At 38.2% G+C, this 17,650-nt stretch overlaps 1 protein-coding gene across 17 annotated transcripts in view; it reads right to left on the bottom strand.

Annotated features, from left to right (window-relative positions):
* Positions 1 to 16,407, bottom strand: part of caska (calcium/calmodulin-dependent serine protein kinase a) — a 94,538-nt gene extending 78,131 nt beyond the window's left edge. For 7 of the 17 annotated variants that reach the window (XM_087804897.1, XM_087804900.1, XM_087804898.1 and 4 more), the window contains exon 1: positions 15,785 to 16,406. In XM_087804897.1, coding sequence (XP_087661023.1) covers positions 15,785 to 15,843 — 59 coding nt within the window. In that variant the 5' untranslated portion in view covers positions 15,844 to 16,406. Of the gene's footprint in view, positions 1 to 15,784 lie in introns of all 17 variants that reach the window. The other 10 variants (XM_087804909.1, XM_087804905.1, XM_087804904.1 and 7 more) reach the window with 3 other exon arrangements.
* Positions 16,408 to 17,650: the final 1,243 nt, after the last annotated feature.

Raw genomic sequence — 17,650 nt, forward strand, 5'->3', positions numbered from 1 at the left:
ATATATACTGTATATATTAAAGTGTAGTAAGATTTTTTTACACATGTGATTATAACTACCATACTACACCCCTCTAGAATTAGTAATAACAACGACTCATGAAGGAACCGGAGAAGGTTTTTAACTCAGGTTTTCTTTCATATAAAACTTTCCAGTGTGTCCCTCAACACTGGCCCTGGGTAGCTGGGATGGTCTGCTCTCCCCTGGGCGCTCACCAAGAGAATATACAGTAGGAAATGAATGAATAAATGAAGCGAGTTCAGCCTCTCAGTGGCAAACATCTACGTATAAACACAGCCCAGTGTAAATATTTGTGTGGCACCATGTAGCACACACACACACACACACACACACACACACACACACACACACACACACACACACACACACACACACACACACACACACACACACACACACACACACACACACACACACACACAAACACACCTCACTCCAGCACAACAAACACATCAATAGGAGTCCAAATGAACAAACAGTCGAAGCTTTTATGAGCTAAACCGAGAGGCCGCCGGGGCCGGCGCTGGAGTGCAGGCGAAGCAAAGAAACCTTCCGGAGACTCGGTTCCGACTCCGCGAGACGTCATCGCTAACAAGCCGCCGATCGACGCCGAAGCGAGGGAAAAAAGAAGACAAATGTCGGCGAAAGCGAGAGCGATCAAGGACGCGAGTGGGAGTGACACAATAGAGTCGGAGCTTGTTTGTGGATCAACACATGAATCACGCGGCGCGAGTCGTGAAGTGACTTCGTGGAGCGTGGGCGCAAGAAAAAAAAACAACCACTTCCTCTTCCATTCATCCTGCATCACGTCCACGTCTGTGTCATTAGGACGGAGACGGTGGTTTAACTTGAGTGGATCTAGAGATGAAAGACAAATATATCTTGAGGTTCTTTAAAGAATAAAAGTCTGTGGTTTTTATCTTCAATCAAGACTTTGACACTAGTTTAGTTTCATTTTTAGTCAAGTTTCAGTCGACTTTCTCTTAGCATTTGTTTTATGTTCAAAGCATTGTTTTTTGTCAAGTTCATGTGACCTTGGATTTTGAATGGACCATAATATTTTGATGTATTATAATATGTTTATTTTTTCTTTATACTGTAAAGATATTCAACAGCAGTGCATTGTTTTTTAAGAACTTTTTAAAACTTTTTCTTTCTGCTTTATTTTAAGTGTTTTTTTTTTAATATTATTTTATTTTATAATTTACATGCAATTCAAAGCTTTTGTTCATTATTGTGTCACAATTAAACTACCAGCGCTAGATAGCAGCACTTATTACATCCCCCGAAGCTTATGCAAAAATTAAATCTGGAAAACGCATAATGCCAAGACTGAGGATGAGAGGATACAGTCGACTCCTTTGAAAGCTGCCATTTGTACATAGCAGATCTTTCAATAAAGTGTGTTTAAAATACAATTCTTTTGAATTTTACTTACAATTAACACGTAAACATTCAAGGCGTTTTTTAATGTTTGTGTTACAGTCAAACCTCCGGCCTCTAGATGGCAGCAGTCATTACGCCATCCGCAACTAAAGGAACAATAAAATCCAGAAAGATTCTGGCGATGACTGAGGATGAGAGGATACAGTCGACTCCAGTAGCTTTTAAAGCTGCTGTTTGGACATATTTTGGTTTGAAAACAAATGAAAGCAGTTACGACTTCGTCAAGAGTCATGTGGTAAGGTAAGGTAAGGTAAGGTAAAATTTTATTGATCCCTCAGGAGGTCTCCTTTGGGAAATTGTTTTTTACCAATAGCCAGCAATTTTTCATAAACAATAAAAAATAATACATAAAAAATAAAATAAGAAGAACATAAATAGGAAGAACAAGATGACACAAAGATGATGGTCTGTAAATTCTGCAACACCAGAGTCAAGTACTCGACAATACTACAAATATATACTTGTTACTACAGTATCATGATATATCGTAAACAGTAACATAAGCGTGTTATCGACAAGGTGAGCTCTATTAAAAGGGCAATTATTTGAAAAAGCAAAGCTAAATTACAATTATTACAATTAATTACAATATATGTATAGATATTTTAATCAATACAGTGCAATATTTAAGTGTATCGATATTTTTGCACATGCCTCAATTGTTATAAATGAAATGAAAAACAACCGATGAAATAAACAAGTGAATAACGTCATGAACAAAACTACAACTGGCGAGGAAGGGATGAACTGAAAAGACGATTACAAGAGAGTAAAGTCGTGAGAAAACAGACAAAATGGAGACCAATAAAGGCAGTGAATAAACGTGTCAAAGATGGAGGAGGAAGACGAGGAGCAGAACAAGCCGGTTCACTGTCGTTGGTCGACCTTGTGTAGGAAGTCGCTGACGCTCCTCGTCTCCCACCAGGATCACGATGGCGGCGACACACTCGGAGCATGTGTCGTCCATCTGTCGCACAATATGTCGACGCAGCACCAGCACCTCACGCTACATGTTGCTCCGTCATCATCACCAGAGGATCTACTGCCTCACACACCTGTACACACTTCACCCTCACACACACACACACACACCTGTACACACTTCACTCTCACACACACACACACACCTGTACACACTTCACCCTCACACACACCTGTACACACTTCACCCACACACACACACACACACACACACACACACACACACACACACACACACACACACACACACACACACACACACACACACACACACACACACACACACACACACACACACACACACACACACACCTGTACACACTTCACCCTCACACACCTGGACACACTTCACCCTCACACACACACACACACACACGTACACACTTCACCCTCACACACCTGTACACACTTCACTCTCACACACCTGTACACACTTCACCCTCACACACCTGGACACACTTCACTCTCACACACCTGGACACACTTCACTCTCACACACATGTACACACTTCACTCTCACACACCTGTACACACTTCACCCTCACACACCTGTACACACTTCACTCTCACACACCTGTACACACTTCACTCTCACACACCTGTACACACTTCACACGCACACTTCACTCTCACACACCTGTACACACTTCACTCTCACACACCTGTACACACTTCACACGCACACACCTGTACACACTTGACACGCACACACCTGTACACAACTGTACACACTTCACTCTCACACACCTGTACACACTTCACCCTCACACACCTGTACACACTTCACTCTCACACACCTGTACACACTTCACCCTCACACACCTGGACACACTTCACCCTCACACACACACACACATACACACCTGGACACACTTCACCCTCACACACCTGTACACACTTCACTCTCACACACACCTGTACACACTTCACACACTTCACTCTCACACACCTGTACACACCTGTACACACCTGTACACACCTGTACACACTTCACACACAGGGAAATATCATAGTTTACACCAGCGTAGATCATGCCAACAATATGTTGAATTTAACATTTCAAACCTTGAAAATGTAATTGTTTTTATAATTATTGAAAGCAATCATTTTAAGTTTAATGGTTTGATGTTTTCAAAATGAATTAATTGATTTTAATGTTTTAATTCCAATGATTACAAAACAAATGAGGAAAAAAATAAATCATAAAAACCTTTTAAATTCAATATAAAAATGCTGGCAATATTATCTAAAAAAATATATATATATTGAAGGTAAACGATAACAAAATAAATAAATATTGATTTACTACTTTTTTATATTGAATTAAAAAAATTAAAAATATAATTTATTACATTTATTTTATTTCTATATTGAATTTAAAGTATATCAGATGTTAAAAAATATTGAATCTATAACATTTATTTTGACAAAATTGTATACCAACATATATATATTGAATATAAAGGCTATAAATAAAGAAAAATAGTGAATAAAGGGCTTTAAATGTAAACAAAATATTGAATTTAGAACATTTATTTTTAAATTATTAGAATTAGATTAAAAAACTATGTGCAAATAAAGCAACATGATGTGATGTAAAACAAAATCTATATTAAATATAAAATGGTATACATTTGAAGTTTTTTTCTTAGTGGAATTAGAATAAAAAAAGTAATGAGAAAATGAAAAAAATAAATCTTATTGGTTCATTTTGGATTGAATTTAAAATGCTACGAATGAAAAAACATAGCATTTACACAAAATATTTATGAATTATTGTGACTATAACATCAAACTCCATGTGTAAAACAATATATTCATTTAGAAAATATTCATTAAACTTTTTTTTAATAAAAATAACAACATAAACCTTTCGATACAAAAATGATTGAATACAATTATTTTGAAACCAAACATTGATATTGATTGATTGAATTGTAATCAATCAATTCAAAGTTCCTACATTTGAAACGTCAACGATAATCCGATCCGTAAATGAGCGACAGCAGCACCACAGCTGTCGCACATGCACGGCCGAGCAGAAGAATGAGTGCATGTGTGCATGAATATGTGCATGTGTGCATTTCTCACAAATCCACTTACACAACACACATTCTTTTGAGCTGCACAATGGTGGTTTGGAAGCGAGCTGGCAGGGAAGAGGCCGCATGTGAATCCAACACTTTCCTGCAGATTAAACCATTATCAGCGACTCTTGTCGGACACGGAAACAATTACCACACGCTGAATAAAAAACGCGCTCGTGCAGTTTGTTTGAGGAAGATATGGATGGGGCAGATATGAAATGGGAGCAAATATAACTACTTATGATTTCAGGAAACAAAGCGATCGATGGAACGTTTGATCATAAAAGCCGAGAACGACGTGTCGGCCTTTAATGGACGCTCGCTGATGATGTTTACGACCCTCGACGTGAACATAAACAACCATTAGCCATCCATGTTCGATGGGTTTTTTCTGAAGGAATAACTTGCTAACAATGAGGCGAGAGTAAAGAAGTAGGCTTTAAAGTACTTTAAAAAGATAGCAACAATGCAAATGTAGGCAAAAAAACAAGCCTAGCAATGATGCTAACCAGCTAGCATCCCCTACGTATTCATCTCTGCATACGAACTCACTTGTGTGAAAATTGATAATTATTTTGATAAATAACACATTTATAAATACATGTATAGGTGCATAAATGTGTTTCATAAATAGGTACATTTTTATACATGTAACAACCAAGTCATTACTCACTTAAATGAATAACTAAGGGTGTTAGAAAGTATGAATATGAAGATATATTGCGACATTCTTTTCCACGATACTGTATCAATATTGTTACTGTATAAAATAAATGAACAAATTTCATTATTCGCTTTCAAATCATATTTCATGATTTACAATAGTTATTTTATTTGGTATAAAATACACCAGTTTTATTTTTTATTAACATACAATTATTCACGTCGTAGTCATTTTCTACGTTGCTATCAAAATCAGCCGCTAGATGGCAGCAGTCATTACGTCCTCTGCAACTAAATTAACCTTGAGTTCGTCGATCACTGAGGACGAGAGGATACAGTCAACTCCAGCACCTTTTAAAGCTGATGTTTGGACATATTTTGTTTTCAAAACAAATTAAAATAGTTCGTCAAGAGTCACGTGGTCTGTTAATTCTGCAACACTAGAGTCAAGTACTCGACAATACTACAAATATATCCTTATTACTACAGTATCACGATATAGCTTATTGTTACCCCTGTATCATAACGCCAGATTCTTGTCAATACACACCACTTTTAAAAGCACATTTTTATTATAATTAAACCCTGGAAAATGAATATATTTATTTTGTGAGCTTATTATTGTTATAAGCTTTTATATGAAATGTAAAAAAGTTGTTATGACACATCAAACTAGAATTTCACCTCATATCTCAAGAAGAAGTGAAAATGTGTGAATATAAAGTGGGTCACCACAGGAAGTGAAGAAACTACTTCTGGTTTCTGTTTCGATTTGACTTTTTCCAATCAATGTGATCGTCTTGTGAAGCGTTTTGAATCTGGGTCATTATTTTACATAAACTTCTATTATACCCCTATTTTTTTTTATTCTTAAAACATCTGTAGTCAGAATTATTTCAAATAAATGTGAGAAATAATAGAGCCTAAGGATAAATCAGGCCCTAGTGGTCACTGATGGTATCATCCATGATTCCAGACCTTTATCCATATTATATTATAATACATTTAACCATCAAGAGAACACAAAACAATTAAAGGACGGTTCGTTCCAAGGTCGTGTCAATAAATCAGTTGAATTCATCTTCAAAATAGGTCAATATAATCCCTTTTAAAACCCTTAACACTTGTTTGCACATGGAAAGCCAAATTTGGTCATGGTGGGGGGGGGGGGGGGTCTCTGGACCAGTCAGCTGGTAAACAACATCATATATTCCTCAAATACTTGGGATTAACATCTGACACTAATCCCATTCTATTAATCTGATAGGGGAAGTGGAAGAGATGACACTAACCCTCCTTTAGTGTCACACTTTTCTCCCAAAGTAAACCCCAAACAAAAGCACCATCTGTGATCTTCGGAACGTCAAACTACGTACGATCCTAATAGGATAACGTCGGCGGAGACCAACTGGATTATGGAGGCGACGACTAGTCCACTCGACTGCAGCCGTATACCGCACGGTGATGGAAGACGTTCTCATCAGGGTTACGAAGGGATTGTAGAAGTGCGACAACAATGATTTTAGTCAACAAAGAAAGAAAGTGCAAGTTTTATTCTAAACAGGACAATCCTAGCCTTTAATTAAACTTTAATTAAATATGAGAAAACAACCATAATTTGAGTGTTTCCACCAGGTTTAGCTAACTATTCTAAATGTAGTGTTTTATTCTTTGTCTGAATTTCTTATTTTTCCCTTTTTGCCCACAAACTTTTTAATCCCCCTTGTTATAGCACGACGTTCCCTCAGGGGGGCGTATGTGCCATATCGGGAACTACTTCTCTGACATGTAGGATTCATAAATACTTACCAGGCCTGGACGATCTACCTTTAAAAATGTGTAATACTACTGGGGGACCAAGTGTATTTGAAACTGGCACTACGATACGTATCACAATACAGGGGGCAACAATACGATATATTGAGATACTGTAGTAACAAGAATATATTTGTAGTATTGTCCAGTACTTGACTCTGGTGTTGCAGAATTTACAGACCACATGACTCTTAGCGAAGTCGTAACTGCTTTCATTTGTTTTCAAACAAAAATATGTCCAAAACATCAGCTTTAAAAGTCGCCGGAGTCGACTGTATCCTCTCATACTCGGTCCTCGCTGAGATTTCTATGTTGATTTTACTGTGGAGGATGTAATGACTGCTGCCATCTAGTGACCAGAAGTTTAATTGCAACACAAATATGAACAAAAGCTGTAAATGGAAGCTGTATTTGCATGTTAATTGTAAATTAAATGTAAAAAAAAATGGAAATATAATCCAGAAAAGAACCAGGAGAACAAATAAAGTAGGATTTGAAAGCCAAAAAAATAATGATTATTTTAGGAGAGCCCAACATCAAAACTCAAGATACTTCATTTGTTTTCACAACAAACTGAAGGAAACAAAAGGCACTCGAGTGCTTGTCGTCCTCTGAGAAACACAAAAAAACGAGTCGTTTCTGCAGGGATTTGAACAGACTGACTCGACAAACTCGTGTGGTACTGATACCTTTTCCAAAATAAATGTTTTTCCCGATGCAGGAACACCGAGAACAGCGGGGTTCTAGCGTCTCCAGCCTGATAGAAGAGGATAAATATTTTAAGCGGACGAGTGTGAGATCCCTCCTGCGATATCATCTTTGTGTAATTGTGCGTGCGGGAACCAGCTTTTCAGCACATTTTCTCCCCGCAGATCCCAGCGGAGTGGTTAAAATCATATTAAACAAGGAATCCGCTCACATGGGCACACGCTCGCCGGCGAGGCGACGAAAACTGTGTATTCCCAGAAGGCGAAAAAAGAAAAAAAAGAAAAGCCTCATTCAGTCACAAACACTCAGCCCAAGTTGGAGCATTATGACTCGAAGCACCTGAAGTTCTTAATTGGGTTCTATTCATCCAAGACTCTATTAAAATGGATTTATGGAGATGAGGCCAGAGTTCCTGCTGCAGACGCCGCCGCCACCAACATGGTAAAGAATGACACGGAAGAAGGTAGCGCTCGGCCCATGCAAATGGTACCCAAATGTGTATTTAGGGAAAAATACTGCCCACTTGAAAGTTCTGGATACTTTTAAACTGCATGTTCAGAGAAGAAACTATAGAGATATTTGTACAAAATGAATAACTTTTCTTAAATAATTAATAAATATGTGTGAAGGGTAGTGATCATAGTCATATCCATGTATCAATCTGCCAAATCTTACGATTTAACCATATATCGTACATATTTTTTGTCTAATAATGCAAGATATCTCATGAGATTAAAGTATTTTGAATTATAGGTTTTAAGAGTAGCATTTTCCTGCCTAGTTGGAAAAGCATCAAGACGGTGCATACCTCCACCAAGGAGTTCACAACTTTTCTTTTACAAAAACAAAGCATTAAATCAATAGAAAAAAAATGGAATTATTCAAGAAATGTGTTGCGTTGATGCGGCAACAGCAGTGAGAAGCCATACAAGTGAAAGATAAAACCTTCCTGGGAGCATTTTTGAAAAAGGAAAACATTCTACTATGTCAAAATGAGATTCTTTGGTCACATTATTATACATATTAAAAAATAATGGCTGCAAACTAGCAATATTTAGTTCAAAACAAACACTACGCAGAGACAAAATGCGTGGGATCCTTCCGATTCATCTTTATAATATTTTATATATTAACTATATTAACTACTATTTATAGTAGTCGTTTGTTTTTTTACACACTTTACATTCATTTTATTGGATTCTTGAAGACCCGATCAAAACCCAGTCGCTGGTACAAAAAAAGAATTGAGGTTTAAGATAAATACCACAAAGATTCCATGTTATCTTGACTTAATTGTCCTTTTTCTGATGTTAAAAGGTATTTGGTCCTAATTCATGTAGTAAAAAGCAACATATGTAATAGCATTTACTTCAAAAATACTGTCAAAGGTTTTACAGTAAATCCTCGCCAGATCGCGGCCAACAATACCTACTGCACCACCAACAATATATCAAAGACATGTTTGTCTAGTCAGGTGAAATGGTTCTTTTTTTTGGTCTTAAAAGTAGCATTTTCTTGCGAGCTCTGGAAAAGCACTGAGTCAGTGCATACCTCTGCCAAAGAGCCCATTATTAAAAACAGAATGAAATCGATAAAACTTCTTCCGTGATTCAACAACTGTTTTGGCTCAAGACAAAGTTTTTCCACCGAGAATCAAACTAAGACACAGAAGTTTATTTTAATGAGTTTACTGCGTCAGAAATTCCGTTATTTTACTTAAAACAAGCCCAAACATTATTATCGGCTTTAGTCGACTGTATCCTCTCGTCCCCAGTCATGACGTGATATCTCATTGTTCCTCTAGCTTCGTAGGTTTTAATGACTGCTGCCATCTAACGAAGGTAGTTAATGGTAGTTATGAATATAATAAATGACAATAAATATAACTGTGAGAATATTTTCTTAACACGCCTCGTTTGAAGGTTTAAAAGAACGACGTCGTCCTTGATAGTAGATTTTTTTCCGACCCGTCCGAATTCCGTCCTCACCCGATGACGGCGTGAGAGACTATATCGTAACACACTCCCGGGGGCCGAGACTCGACACTCTTTACGCCGCACACTGTTGCCGACTTGTAACAACGCGTTAACTTCAGTGACTCCAGAATTAGGCAAAAACAAAAAGCGAACACATTTCATCACGCTGAGCTGAGCTCGCCTCCCGCTGTGAGGAACATTCAGAGGGTGAACTAGAAAAAAAAAAAAGAGCGAGTCCTGCGGGCACGTCTGTTAACGTGCGAGTCAAACTAATGGACCGCTTCCTCTCCTCTCTCCGTTCCTGACCTCCATCGCTTCTCTGACGCAAGCCTTTACATGTCGGCGATGCATCGTTTCTTCTTCTTGAAGTAGAAACGCTGGAGCTCCAGACGACAGAACCTCCTCCTCCTCCTCTTCGCTGATGAATGGATTGAGAAGCGAACACACGACTGGTTCTACAGCAGGATCACTAAAGGAGACAGATGTGCAGACGCTCACACAGGTTGTCTGGGGTCGACGGCCGGGGTCTGGATCCCAGTGGATCCCAGACAGACACCAGACCAGCCAAGACCAAGTATTGTGCGATTTCTGGATGTTGATGCAAACAACTGGACTCACAACCAAGTCAGAGGAGGAAGTTCCTCCTTTCCTCACAAGCTCTTGATTTGAATTCGCCAAATATTTAAACTTTTTCTTTCACTGAGCTTAGATGGATTAGTGATTTATGCGTTTTATTTGGAAAATCAACATGATTTTCTATCACAAATAATTGTTCTTTACATCAAGATGTTTGTTTCGGTCAAACAAAAATACAAGTTACAGAAAAACAAAACAAAAGATAGGGATAATTCCTGCAGCGGTAAAAGCTCAGGGCTAGTGAGATGAATTTTTTTTTACACATTTTTAGATTCATTTAATTTTGCCGCAACTTGAAGGAACATCTGAGATGTTAAAACCAGTTCCTAGTGCAAAAGAGGTGGAGGATCAAGATAAACCTTGTACCAACACGTGCTTCATTGACTCCATTTTAAGTGTTATTCAAATACAATTATTTTTTATAGTCATTTTATGGTTCAGATTGTATCGATAGATATATAGATGTGCTTTTTATTTATTTAATTTACAATTAACATTCAGATATGAAAGGAGTTGTGACCACTGAATCCGTTTAATTTTTATGTTGCAATTAAACTTCGGTCACTAGATAAGACGCTTAGGGAACAATGAAATCCTGCAAGATCCCTACGGTGACTGAGGACGAGAGGATACAGTCGACTCCAGCAGCTTTTAAAGCTGATGTTTGGACATATTTTGAGTTCAAAACAAATGAAAGCAGTTACGACTTCATCAAGAGTCATGTGGTCAGTAAATTCTGCAACACCAGAGTCAAGTACTCGATAATACTACACATATATACTTGTTACTACAGTATCACGATATATCGTGATGCGTATCGTAACACCAGATTCTTGTCAATACACACTCTTTTTGATGTGACTTTCAAACCTCACTGTGGATTCATCCAAGAGAAGGAAGAACCCAACGCAACAGACTCCTGTCAATGCTCTACTTTGAGTCTCTCCCTGATGTCCCGGCAAAAAAAAAAACCCAGTTCCCTCTAGTTGTTGATTAAGACTCTGAAGCTTCAAACACTGAGCAGACAAGATCATAAACTCTCATCCTGACCTTGTACAAGTCTGAGAAAAATAAAAAAAGCTCCGACCTCCTTTTATCAAGCGTCTGATGTCGTCCGCGATTCATTTCTGTCAAAATTTGCGCCGCGAATATTCAGAGGTTCTGACACACTGACCCACTTCCGACCCCGTCAAGCGGCGCTTTCAGAAAACATTTAGCTGGCGTGACGCGGACGGGTTTGTTTGTGTGTGTGTGTGTGAGCGAGCGCTGGATGAACAGAACACGCATCACTTCCCTGTCCAAACATGTCTTTTGAGCTCAGGTCTCATCGCCCCGTCAGACATCCGACCGTCCCGGTGACACCGGCGCGGTCCCGGTGGCCTCCTCCATGACTGACTGATGTAGTCTGTCAGACCTGCCCAGGCGCTCCTGGTTCGCACGTCTGCTCGCTCGTCCAATGAGCCGCTTCCTCCCAGCGCTACCCCTTCGCCGCGACACATCGGTTATTCCCACGTCAATCAAGACGGGCTTCGTTCAAACGTACAGTCATCTTTTTTTCCCAGCATTCCCGGCTCCTGATGCAGAGCCGGTGAAGCTCCTCCAGCTGTGCAGCAGGTTCTGGGATCAGCGGAACAAAAGCTGCCGAGCAAACAATCGAGAGGCAGAGACGCCCGGAGAGGACGAGGCGTCTGAAATAAACACCAGGAGACACAAACAGAACCTGATCGTCGCCATGAAGCCCCCCGGGAACAGGTGGGATCGGGTTCAAGTTTCAAACCACGGATCAAAACAACGAAAGTCGATTTATGATGCACGTCGACGGCAACTATTGCTTTAACACTTGATTAATGTTCCGTTACTACAGCTTAACTACACAACGTGAAAACACATATTAAGAGTGGACTTTATATTCACTATATACACTCAATACTAGGGGTTTGTATTGTCAAGAATCTGGTGGTACCCTAAGATACAGGAGGTAACAATAGGATTGAGATTACTGTAGTAACAAGGATATTTGTAGTATTGTTGAGTACTTGACTCTGGTGTTGCAGTATTTACAGACCACATTACTCTTGACGAAGTCGTAACTGCTTTCATTTGTTTTGAAACCAAAATATGTCCAAACATCAGCTTTAAAAGCTGCTGGAGTCGACTGTATCCTCTCGTCCTCAGTCACCAACAGGAATTTACTATATTATTGTTCCTTTAGATTCATAGGATGTAATGACTGCTGCTATCTAGTGGCCGAAGTGTAATTGCAACACAAAGATTAACAAACTCTGAGAATATTTACCTGTTAATTTTAAACTTAAAAAAATGTTTGTTGAATATCAATACTGAAAAATAGTATCTTACATTTTCTTACACTCTCGCTCAATAAACCACACATGCATAGTTACTACATGCTCTACTATATTAAACTAAAGCAGCATTTGTGTTGATTTTAAAGGTGGATTACCTTTTGGTGACACACTGCTGCTTGTGATGCCACTTAAAGAAACAGTGTCTTCGTAACAGCCAGGACATGCTGGCACTATGAGTGCTGTTGATCATTAGAAATTTGATGTTTATACTTTTGTTTTTAAAAACAAATCAAAGACATCATTTGAATAATTAAATCATTTTATATTTGGTTAAAAACAAATCGCCCGTTTCCGACATGTTCTTGTTAAAAGTGATTATTTAAAAAATAAATAAAATGTATTCAATTTTTCGCTTGCAAATCCTATTTAATGCTTTACAATAGTTACTTAATGTGTGTATAAAATATAATAATAAGTCGTCTTTTTTAATTAACATGCAAATATGAAAGGAGTCATGATTCTGTAGAACCCAATGCCCATGAATTTGTTCATTTTTATATTGCAATTAAACTTCGGTCGCTGGATAAGAGGCTCTGGGAACAATGAAATCCCGCAAGAACCCGACGGTGACTGAGGACGAGAGGATACAGTCGACTCCAGCAGCTTTTAAAGCTGATGTTTTGGACATATTTAGGTTTTGAAAACAAATGAAAGTTTTGTCAAGAGTCATGTGGTCTGTAGATTCTGCAGACATAGATTTTAAATGACGTTACAACATAGTTTATGTTCTATTGCCTCAAAAACTAAACATGTTTAGCTTTAATCAAGTTAGTGAATCTCACCTTTAAGTTACTGCTCAAACAAAAACGAGACGGCAACACCACGAGATGTTTTCTCACGAAGTAGTGCGACAATGCTGCAGACAAAAGCTCTCAGACTCGCACCACACACCTCTCCACTCGACTCACTCGGGTGTTAGAACTTCTCCCCGAACAGCTGGTTCTGCTGCGTCCGCTCGCGCCGTGCGTTTCAACCACAGGGAATAATAAAAGAAACAACACTTTTGAGCCTTTTGTTGGAAACACTTCATCCTGGACTTTCAGTTTGGTTCTAGAACCCGTGTTATATTTCCATGTATCACAAATAAACACTACACCGGGGCTTTAAGTCACATTAATATGCAGTGAATAACAAATAACAGATTTATGAATAATTGGAAGCGACAAATTAACAGGTAAATTCATATTTAAAAAAATAATGACTTGTTTTCTAGTACCAGTCTTCACACACTAATTCAATGTCAACAAGGAAGGTAATGTACGGCTAAACAGAGCTAGCTTCCTAGCAGTACTATGGTATGGCTACTTCTACGTCTAAACCTTTGAGCAGAAATCCAGTGTCAATATATAGTTATGTACATTCAAACAATGTTCTTTAGTCAAATACACACACCCATAGCATGTAGCGAGCTAGTGTAAATAAAGTAACCAATGCTAGTTTTAAGTACTATTGGAGAGAAGTACAAAAGCATAATAGAAATGATAGAAATGGCTGCTGGAAGTTGAAATATCAACAAAAACCGCAACAAATCCAAGACAACGATCGGAAAATAGATTTAAAAACCGAGGTAATGACTTTTCCAGTCAGGTGCACACAAAAGTCAAGAAGCAAAACTGGTTTACCACTTAATACCGTACGAGCCTCGGGGAGTAGATCTACTTTTGTCAGAAAGATTTCATTATACACTAAAAGTTTGCTCCTAGAACTTGTGTTATATTTCCATTCAGCCCAAGTAATGACGCTACGTTTGTCCCTTTATGACTTGATACACAAGTGACCTATGACAGGTTTAGTTATACTTCGTCTCCAAAAGTAACATGTTTTCATGCGACAGTTTGACATGTAGCAGTACTAGTGTGTGTCTACTCTAATGTGTTATTGTCAAGAGTCAATAAGTAAGGTTATGTACATATATATACAATGTTCTCAAGTCCACTGGATCCCAGACCGACCGGTCCGTGACACATTTGTTCCAAAGAAAAGTTTTATTGATTATTACTGCCTTAATAAAATGAGCGACTCTGGAATAGTGAAACTAAGTAAAACAAAGTATTTAAAAAACAAAACTTTCTCATTCATGCTAAAACACAAACTCACACATTGGCAAAAAGTCTCTTAAAGCTTGGAGACGCACACATTAACAACAGCATCGTCAGCATACAATCAAAGATGCATAGATGCAAACATCTTGTACTAACCAGTACAGAGCTCTTGCCGATTCAGTGTTTTTTTTAAAAGTATTTTTCATGCTTGTTGTAGTTTTTTGCAGGTCATAATATTGTATTTTTACTTCTTTTTTTTATTTTTTAATCTGAATTTCAACCCGTGAATATAATCCTGATATTTAACTGGCCCACTTGCCATAAGAAAGATGTAGATATAAATAAATACTAAAGTAAACATAGCTAGTATAATAATCATGATGTCTACTTACAAGTCATATTGTGTGCAGTTAAACTATGATCTGAAAACTGCAAACTAGCAACAAAAAACCAAGCAAAAATCCAACAGTGACCATAAAACAATAATCTGAACATAAACGACCAACAGAGGTAGTGACTGGGGTCAAAGGTTGAACTATCAAAGCTTCCGATCCCAGAGTCCGACATGATCTTTGGCCACTCGTGGATGTCTTGGGTTCAAATTTAGGAGCATGTTGAAAATGTCTGCTATCATCTTACCCACAGATTATTATTATTATTATTATTATTCCAAGTGGTCTGGAAAGAGACTGTCAGCCACTAACGATGACCAGATGTGCGAATGAGTCACGGTGGTGTGTGTGTGTGTCTCTGTATGTGTGTATGTGTGTGTGTGTGTGTGTGTGTGTGTGTGTGTGTGTGTGTGTGTGTGTGTGTGTGTGTGTGTGCCCTGCCCTTTAATCTCTGCACCAACTGCCACTTGGTTCTGGACCATCGGAACCACGTCCAGAAACTGCATGTGTGGGCCAAACAAAACAGGACTTGCATGGAAATATACAACAAGACTCCATGACTCGTTGTGAAAGTGAAGGTGTGATCACGTGCACGCACACACACACACACACACACACACTGTTTGAAAGAATACACACTTGGACACTTACTTGCCAATAATCTCACAGAGCTCGTAGACATCCTCAAAGAGAATGTCGTCGTCCGCCATGGTCCCGACCCCAATTCAAAGGGGGGATGATCCCCAGAAAAATGTGTGAGACCCAAACCCTGATAGTGGAGGTCTCCTTGGCGGGGGAAGACGGACACAAAAACGTGCGTGGAGGAAAAACCAGGTGAAGTCTAAATAGTTCCAGGTGACAGTCTGTTAATCCCAATCTCAGACCCCCCTGGTGACCCCCATGGAAAAATAAAAATAAAAAAACGCGTCGGTTCAGTAATCCAGTTCAAGAGTCCACTTCTCCGGCCGCACCTTCCCCCGGTGCCCCGGTGTCTCGCTCCGGATCCGAACCCAGGAGGCGAGAAAAAAAAAGGGCGAAGATCGGCGGCGAGCGTCGCTGATCCAGTCCGGGTCGTGAGCTCAGTTCATCGGTCGTGGATCAGACCCGAGTGCGCGGTGGACCAGGTGCTGCTCACATCCCGGACAGCGTTAAAACAACCGTCTTCAGGCAGGGGGTCCAAGTAAGTCCGCGGTGCCAACCCCCCCGAGATGTTCGACCCAGGAGCTCCGCTCTCTGCCGGTTCCTTCAGGATCTCCTGCCGCCGCTGCTCGCTCCTCTCCCGGACACACTGGGCTCCAGAACACACACAGGCTCCTCCCACCACCGGGGTTATGAAACTGCGCCGCCGTCGTCCATTTTGGCTCCGCGCAGCCGCCGAGGTTCCACCCGTGGAGTCGGACGGGCGTTGAGCCAGTATGGCGGCGCTGTGGCGCCTGGAAAAAAAAAGGTGGACGAGAAAACGCAGTTTCCTCGAGACTTTTTTTTTTTTTTTTTACGATCAAAAACGGACATGAAGTGGAGTTTTTTACACGGAAGGAGAAACATTTGAAAACGAGTGACGAGACTGTCAGGTGATGATGGATCAGTTTGTTGAAAGCAAAGTTACACACGCTCAGAATTGTTATAATTGAATTTTAAAAAATGGAAACAGTTTTTACAGGGAAATAAATCAAGTTAACTCATGTCAATAAAACGTTAGATATTTGAGATAAATCATGACAATAGCAATTCATAACTAAAGTATAAAGTTTAAATAAGTCAATTAAATTGAGAACCCTAAAAAAACATTAATTGAATTTTTTTATTTTTAAAGTAATGTAAAGAAGCAAAGTATATATATATATATATATATATATATATATAGACATCCTAAGATTATATATATATATATATATATATAATCTTGAAGAGTATATTATTTTTAAAGTAGTGTAAAGAAGCAAGAAAGTATATATATATATTATTTTTAAAGAGTACAGTATTTTTAAAGTAATGTAAAGAAGCAAGGAAGTATATATATATATATATATATATATATATATATATTATTTTTTAAAGAGTACAGTATTTTTAAAAGTAATGTAAAGAAGCAAGGAAGTATATATATATATATATATATAATTTTTAAGAGTATAGTATTTTTAAAGTAATGTAAAGAAGCAAGGAAGTATATATATATTATTTGATTTAATATTGAAAAACGATAATTCCTCAATCTTTTCCATGTTGTCTATGAATAATAATGTTAATAATATATATTTTTTTCAAGTACAGTATATATTTATATATATATATATATATATATATATATATATATATATATATATATATATATTCTTCCTTGCTTCTTTACACTACTTTAAAAATACTGTACTTTTTAAAAAGTATTATTATTAACATTATTATTTATATTGCAACATGGAAAATATTAATAAATTATTGTTTTTCAATATTTAATTGATTCGACATGAGAATACAGTCTATGGAACAAATGTTTTGTTTGCATGATACCTGTCT

This window comes from Callionymus lyra, chromosome 12, assembly GCF_982586985.1.
Source record: "Callionymus lyra chromosome 12, fCalLyr1.hap1.1, whole genome shotgun sequence".
NCBI classification, from domain to species: domain Eukaryota; kingdom Metazoa; phylum Chordata; class Actinopteri; order Syngnathiformes; family Callionymidae; genus Callionymus; species Callionymus lyra.